The 7,131-nt window shown below is 51.6% G+C and overlaps 1 protein-coding gene across 4 annotated transcripts in view; it reads left to right on the top strand.

Annotated features, from left to right (window-relative positions):
- SYS1 (SYS1 golgi trafficking protein) overlaps positions 1-7,131 on the top strand; it is a 31,242-nt gene continuing 24,111 nt past the window's right edge. Inside the window, exons 1-4 of one of the 4 annotated variants that reach the window (XM_027078214.1) lie at positions 1-168; positions 365-627; positions 1,968-2,035; positions 2,805-3,182. In XM_027078214.1, coding sequence (XP_026934015.1) covers positions 466-627; positions 1,968-2,035; position 2,805 — 231 coding nt within the window. In that variant the 5' untranslated portion in view covers positions 1-168; positions 365-465 and the 3' untranslated portion in view covers positions 2,806-3,182. The other 3 variants (XM_027078212.1, XM_027078211.1, XM_027078213.1) reach the window with 3 other exon arrangements.

Raw genomic sequence — 7,131 nt, 5'->3', positions numbered from 1 at the left:
AACGCTTCCTTCCTACGCAGCGGCTACAGTCGCAGCAGCAGCTGGAGCTTTGCCTCTCTAGGCCGGTAGGGCCTCTCCTCCATGGTCCTGCCTGTCAGCACCGTTCCGGGGGCCAGTCGTTGAGGCTGGGCTGCGCTCGAAAGCTTCGATCCTCGAGTCCGTCACCCGGTGAGTGAACCCCACAGGAGCTCGAGTACGAGCGGGGCCCGAGCAGCTGCTGGAACGGGCAGGATTTCCCCTCACTCCGGGAATGGGTCTGTCCGCCCCGGCCTCCCCCCCAACTCCCGGAATGGGCTCGCCCCCTCGGTCCCAGTCCCTCCTCCCGACTGGGCGACGTTGCCATGGTGACGGCCGGCGGGCTGAGGCCCGGCGTGTGTCCTCTCAGGTGCTGGGGCGGCCCGGGGCCCATGGCGCGGCGGTGGCGCTGACCCAGGCCCGGGCGGCGGCCGGGCCCCGCGGGCCGGCATGGCGGGCCAGTTCCGCAGCTACGTGTGGGACCCGTTGCTGATCCTGTCGCAGATCGTCCTCATGCAGACCGTGTATTACGGCTCGCTGGGCCTGTGGCTGGCGCTGGTGGACGGGCTGGTGCGCAGCAGCCCCTCGCTGGACCAGATGTTCGACGCCGAGGTATGGTCCCCGGGCCGGCGCGGGCGGCGTCTCGGCCTCACCGGGTGGTCTGACAATACTGGGCTCTAGACCTGGCTGGGCCACCTTCTCGTTTTGTGGCCCTGGGAAAGGGATATCACCTTTCTGAGCCTCGGCTGTCCTATCCATAAAATGGAATGACAGAGAGGCAGATTAGTACAAAGGAAGGGGCCTGCGTTCCAGGCAACCTGATACATCTCCTTTCTGACACTGAAAAAGTGACTTCACTTCTCTGAGCCCCAGATTCTCGGGTGCCAAATTGGGGACGGGGGGATGGATAAAAGAGCATTCACGGAGTATAATGGGAACTTCCTGGACTTTGGAGTCAGGTCTCTAAGTTCCATGTACTAGCTGTGTGATCTGGGGCGAGTGTTGTCATCTCTCTGAACCTCAGTTTTCCTGTCTGCAAAATCATGAGACCGCAGGCATAGAGGTCGTGGACTGCAGTACAAAGAGCCTGGCTTTGGATTCAGAAATGCTTAGTGTCCAATGTAGGCTGAAACATACCAGCTGTGGGATTTGGGGCAAGTTGCTCTATCTTTCTGAGCCTGTTTCCTCTTCTGGAATAGAATAATCCTCAGCAAAATGTTATGAGGGCCAGAGGGGCCTAGGAGTAAGAAAGTGCCTTATAAAGTGTAATGGGAGGGTGGAGAGGTGTTTTGCTTCAGAGAGGCAGCTGTGGTATATGGTAATAAGCACAGTTCTTGGAGCCAGGAGATCTGGGATGGAATCTTTCCTCCTGTTGCTTATTCTCTATGTAGCCCTTGGGCAAGTTATTATCCAAAAAAAGGTAATAATAAGCAAGTTATTATCCAAAAAGAGGTAACAGTAACAACAATAACAACTTTATGAGGTTGTTGTGAGGATGATATGAGATAATGAATGTCAAGGCCTTTGAAAGCTGAAAGTGCAGATGTTTGGTATTGGATAGTACCGTATGGACAGTGGTGGAGGTCACTCACCCACCAGGTGCCTAGTAGTACCTTCTTAGGAGCCTTGCTGAACCCCGTTCTAACTCTTTTGCTGTTTATTTACCCTGTCACTTTGGGCAAGTGACTTAACTTCTTTGAATTTTTATTCCTCCTTTGTAAAATGAGGATAATGATCCCTTCCCGGCTGCTGTGAGGGGTCAGATGAGATACAGTGGTGGATGTCTGTAAAAGCAGCTTGGTGGAAGTAGGCTGCCATACAGATGAAGAGGCCTGTTGGCTTCTGTGGTCCTGGAATGATGTTTGTTCCTGAGCGGGGCTGCTGGGGTCCTGGAGCCTGGGGCTCTGCCAGGTCACTTCTCCAGCATATTTCCATTTGTGATTCCCCCTCAGATCCTGGGCTTTTCCACCCCTCCAGGCCGGCTCTCCACGATGTCCTTCGTCCTCAACGCCCTCACCTGGTGAGTATCACCAGTTTTGCTATCCAGCTTTTGGGGTCTTAGCACTGGAACTAAATTCCTAAATTCGGACGTGAAACAGACTGGCACTTGTTCCTGGGCAGTGGTGGACTAAAATGGGTGGCAGAGGCCAGTTCTGGGACTGGCTCCACTGTAGGGTTTCTTTGATCGCTGTTTTGACTTAGCTGGAAAGCTCTTATGTCACTCTGTGCATGCTGCCTTGGGACAGCTTTCATCTCAGACCACTTCCCTGATGTGGAATCAGATGAGGAAAGGATTGCACCGGGAGTCAGTCTATTCTTGGCCCATGTGCCATTGGCCAAGTTCCTTCCCTTCTCTCTAGGTCTTGGGTCCTCATCTGTACCCTGAGGGCTTTGACTGAGAGGTGGTTTAGGGAAGTGACTAAGAGCTTAGGCTCGGGAAGCCGACTCACTTGGCTTTGACTCTCAGCTTTACCACTAGTCTAGTGACTGTGGACAAGTTAATCTGTCTAAGCCCCAGTTTCCTCATCAGTAAAATCAGGCTAATAATATTACCCACCTCATAGTGGTAAGGGTTCCATGAGTTAATTCACAGGAGGTACTTAGAACGATGCCTTTCACATTACTGTTCTTGACCTTACACTGGAGGTTGAAAACTGGTGGGGTGACTTTGACCTGAATTTGGCTCCCAGATATGTTCTGTTTGGCTTACACAGTTGTCAACCCATGCAGGGTGTTTAAGACTTTTTTCACTTAGTTGAAAATCAGGATATTTTATGTTAAAAATACAGATTTCTGGCTTCTCTTAAAAAATGGGATGATCGATTGATTCCAGGCCAGCATTCTAGCATGGTGACTTGCCTAGCTGCAGGCCGCACTTTAGATGAAACAGGTATGCTTCATGCTGCCACAGTCCCCACCAATCGCTGGGATCCCTCTGAGTGGCAGCTGCATTGATCATCAAGCTCGTACTCTTTCCTTCTCCCCAGCCTGATCCACTCTCAGCATCACCTGCCAGGTTCCTCTGGGCATCTGATAATGTAACCCCTGCCTCCCACTTCTCTCGCTTGCTTCTGACCACTGTGCTGTCATCCTAATTGTCCCTGCTCCCCCAAATAACCTAATCTAAGGCCAGGACAACCCAGTGACAACTCACTGCTGTCCTCTCCCCACAGTGCCCTGGGCTTGCTGTACTTCATCCGGCGAGGGAAGCAGTGTCTGGATTTCACTGTCACTGTCCATTTCTTTCACCTCCTGGGCTGCTGGTTCTACAGCTCCCGTTTCCCCTCGGCGCTGACCTGGTGGCTGGTCCAGGCCGTGTGCATTGCACTCATGGCTGTCATCGGGGAGTACCTGTGCATGCGGTCGGAGCTCAAGGAGATCCCCCTCAACTCAGCCCCGAAGTCCAGTGTCTAGAGTCAGGTCCTTTGGACACCCAGCTGGGCACTTGACACCTTGGGCTGCTCCAACTGTCCTGATGAGGTCCAGCCCAGGCCTGAGAGGAACCCGGGAAATGTGAAGTCTCTGTTGGTGTGGGAGAGAGAGTGAGGCCCCGTCAAGAAGGCAGGTAGCAGGCAGGATCACAGCTGCAAGAACGGCCCCCGTTCACTGAAGCCTTGGTATCTGGGAGGTCGGCAAGGGGGACCTCTTTCAGGGTAATAACAGAATCAGAACCATGCCACTCTTGAGCCACCATACCTGTCACCAGCCTGTTATTTTAAAAAGGAAAAAAAATAATAATCAAGGGTATCTGATCACAGCGAACCACTCTTCTAGCCACCTGTCTTACCTCCCTGGGACAGCTGTTAGCTTTGCCATGCTGCTGGACTGCAGCTGTTCTGTTTGGAGCAACACTGGGTTTCTGGATCCAGAGCCACAGAAAGATGTAGGCGCAAAGTAGCAGGCTGCTGTCAGTGAGAGGATGGCAGGTGGAGGCATCAAGCAGAAAGAAAACGCACAACCTGTGTCCTGCTACACACATGTGTGTGTACACCAGTGAACCCATGACTGACTTTCTTCCGGTTCTCTCTACTGGGCCTCCACCCTGCTGCCAGCTTTCAACATTGCAGGCCGTAGGACCCAGAGAAGAATCTTAGCGTCGCTCCCCATCTAACCTTCGAACTAGAGTCACTGCCTGTTCTCTAGGAATGACCGGGCATCCCAGCTCCCACGGACCTCCGTTCTGGCAATAGTTCCCTTTTCCCGCCTTGTTTGGAATTACACAGTGGGAAGGGTACAGTGGGCGCCCAGACACAGGAAGCCCAGCCTTCCAGCTTGAGGTGCACTTGATAGTGCCGAGGGAGATAGGAATTTGCTACTAAGATTTTTCTTCGGGGTGGAGTGTCCTCTGTGAGGGGCTTACAGCTGCCCTTCCCGTGTACATAAATACAGTATTTTCCACGGTTCTGCCTGTGCTTATTTTGTAATGCTGTGCTCGGGAGCTATACAGAATGATTAGGCCACCTTCTTTTTTTCCTGAACCCAAGTATTCCTCCACCTGGTTAAAACACTAAGTGCCGGGGACACCTGTGTCCCACCCCCGCCTGCAGCCTTCTCCGCCACGCCTTGGGTGAACTGCCATGACGCTCAGGGTACCTTTGCCATTTGCCAGTGACTTCTGAACGTGCCCAGTGGAATGCACTGGTCTAGACCCATTTCTGCCTGGAAACCATTGCTGCTCCCCTTTGGGTCCTCCAGAGCCTGCCTGAGAGAGCTGTCAGTGCTCAGCTTTCAGCGTTAGGGCTACACGGTTGGGGACTTTTGCCATCTCCCCAGGAAGCCTTTCTAGCCTCCTGGCTCCCAGCCCTGCAGAATAGGAAGTTGAGGCCGACAGGATGAAGGGTTAAGAGTGAACATGCCTGGGCAGAGGCTGGGAAAATGCTCGGGTGAGGCACCTCAGTAACTCAGGGAACTCTAGCCAAGCTGGGAGGAAGCAGGTTGTTAATGAGATTCTAATCCTGGCTGCGGGGTCCAGGAGGTATGACCAGCTGAAATGGCTTCCCCTGGGTGGATGGATTTCCCCCCAGACTCTAAAGGCAGGTGATTAACTTTATTTTGAGGCAAGCCTCAGAGCACTCACATCGTGTGGCCGCAGGCTCCCGTGGCCAGCTCTGGTGGTGGTAGCTCCAGCTGTGTTGGCACACCTCTTTGGGAGTTTCCCACAAAGGCTGGTGCTGTCCTGCACATCTTCGATGACAGATCTCTGCCCCTTGAGTGTCAGTTGGATTTATGAAAACTGCCAAAGGTCAGGGGAGCCAAGGTGGGTTTTTTTTGTTTTTTAATAATATCATGACTAAGCTGAATGACAGTTGGGGGTCAAACATATGTGAGTTTCCTGAGATTTTTATGAATTCTAAAGTGACAAAGCAGTGTCTAGAGGCAAGTTCCAGAGAGGACTGGGCAATGGAAGTAATAAATAACATCCATTGAGTGCTTCCTAAAGAGATGTCCAGCAGTAGACTAAGTGCTCTGCACCTCCTTGCTCACTTAATCTTCACAACAACCCTCTGAAGTAGGAAATAGCATCATCTGTATCTTACAGATGAGGAAACTGTAAGGAACTTGCTCAAGGTTACATGTTAGGAGCTGGCAGAGCCAGGATTTGGGTTCCGGTAGTGACATTAATAAACTCATTCTGAAGAGATTAATAGTTAAAGATGTTTAAGTTCTTAGTGGTTAAACAATCTGCACCTTATAATCATACTTTCTCATCCTACTGTATTGTTTTAAATACTAAGGATGTAAACTGTGTAAATATTACTTGCTTTCCAAGAAAAACTGATAGGCAGTACATTAAATATGGCCACAGATTTCCAAGTGAACATAGGAATGTTGGAAATATTTTTATTTCCAAAGGATAAAGGAAAGTACCTAGATCCGAAAGTTACCGCCACCCTACCACTGAGTTGGTGTAGCTCTTGACTTTCTAGGGGTCTGACGTCTAGACGCCCCCCCCCCGCCCCGCCCCATCCCGTCCACTACCATTTGGAGAGACAAGTGGAGACTAGTGCATAGCTGGTGCTCAGAATAGTTTATAACCCGCAAGAAGGACGGGAAAGGAGAAAGGGATGTCTAGCTCAGAGGGTGCCTCTAACCCCTAGTTCTAGGCAGGCCTGCCCAGATCAGAGCCACATGGGGGTCAGAATGGCAGCCAGCAGGCACCAGTGAGGCGGGAAGCTCCAGGTCCCCGTGAGTCTTATGTGAGGCACAGCTCAAACAGGTTAGATTCCCCTGGAAGCAGAGTCTTAGCCTCTCTTCAACAACTCCCGGATCAGGGTAGCTTCCTTCTCGCAGTCCCCGGGGGCAGTCAGCCTGTAACCCAGGGACTACAGCCTCAGGGGCAGGGGAAGGAGAGGCCAGTTCTGGGCACAAGAGAGGTTCTTTGTGGAGAGGGAATTAAGAGCTACTGCGTGCTTGAGGTTTTCTGTAGGAAAGTAGCAAAGGATGGTAGAACAACATTGAAGCAAGGGGAGCAGAGGGAGCTGAGAGTTTTAATCCCTGACCTGCCTACCTGGCCAAGCCAGGGAGACTTCTAGGGGCCCAATGTCAGAAGGCTATAGAGAGCTGCAACGGAGTGCAAGGTTAAGTCCTGGAGTCCCATTACCAGCTCTGAGACCTTGGATAAGCTACTTAACCTTCCCTGGGTTGAACTTCCCTGAGTTTTTGTGAGGATTCAGTGAGATGTCATAATGTAAAGCATTTAGTGCTGTGCCTGACCTATAAGAAAGTGATCCATGAATCTAAGCAGTTAGAATTATGGGACCGCTGCCCCCTTCCCATTTTACAGAGGAGATATCTTTCTTCAAAGCCTCAGCTGTTAGGTGGGGGACAGGCTTGCCCATGACCTAGGTACAGCCACCAAGTATTGAGCTCCTATGTGCCATGCACTGTAAAGTGATTTATGTTTCTAACTTAACCCAATGAGATAGGCACCACCGTTTTCCCCATTTTGCAGACAATGAAACTGAGGCTTAGGAGTAAACAGCTTTCCCCAGCATCAAACAGCTGATAAGAAGCTAGGCCTGTCTGCCTCAGCAACCTCAGCCCCATTCATCCACCAATCATGTTTAAGTGGTACATGGCCCAGATTGGGAGAGGGACAGTCTCCGGGATCCAGAT

The sequence above is a fragment of the Aethalodelphis obliquidens genome, unplaced genomic scaffold (genome assembly GCF_003676395.1).
Source record: "Aethalodelphis obliquidens isolate GAN/ISIS:26980383/991018 unplaced genomic scaffold, ASM367639v1 scaffold42, whole genome shotgun sequence".
In the NCBI taxonomy this organism is placed as follows: domain Eukaryota; kingdom Metazoa; phylum Chordata; class Mammalia; order Artiodactyla; family Delphinidae; genus Aethalodelphis; species Aethalodelphis obliquidens.
Note: the sequence above shows the minus strand (reverse complement) of the source record. Positions and strands in the feature narration are given on the sequence as shown.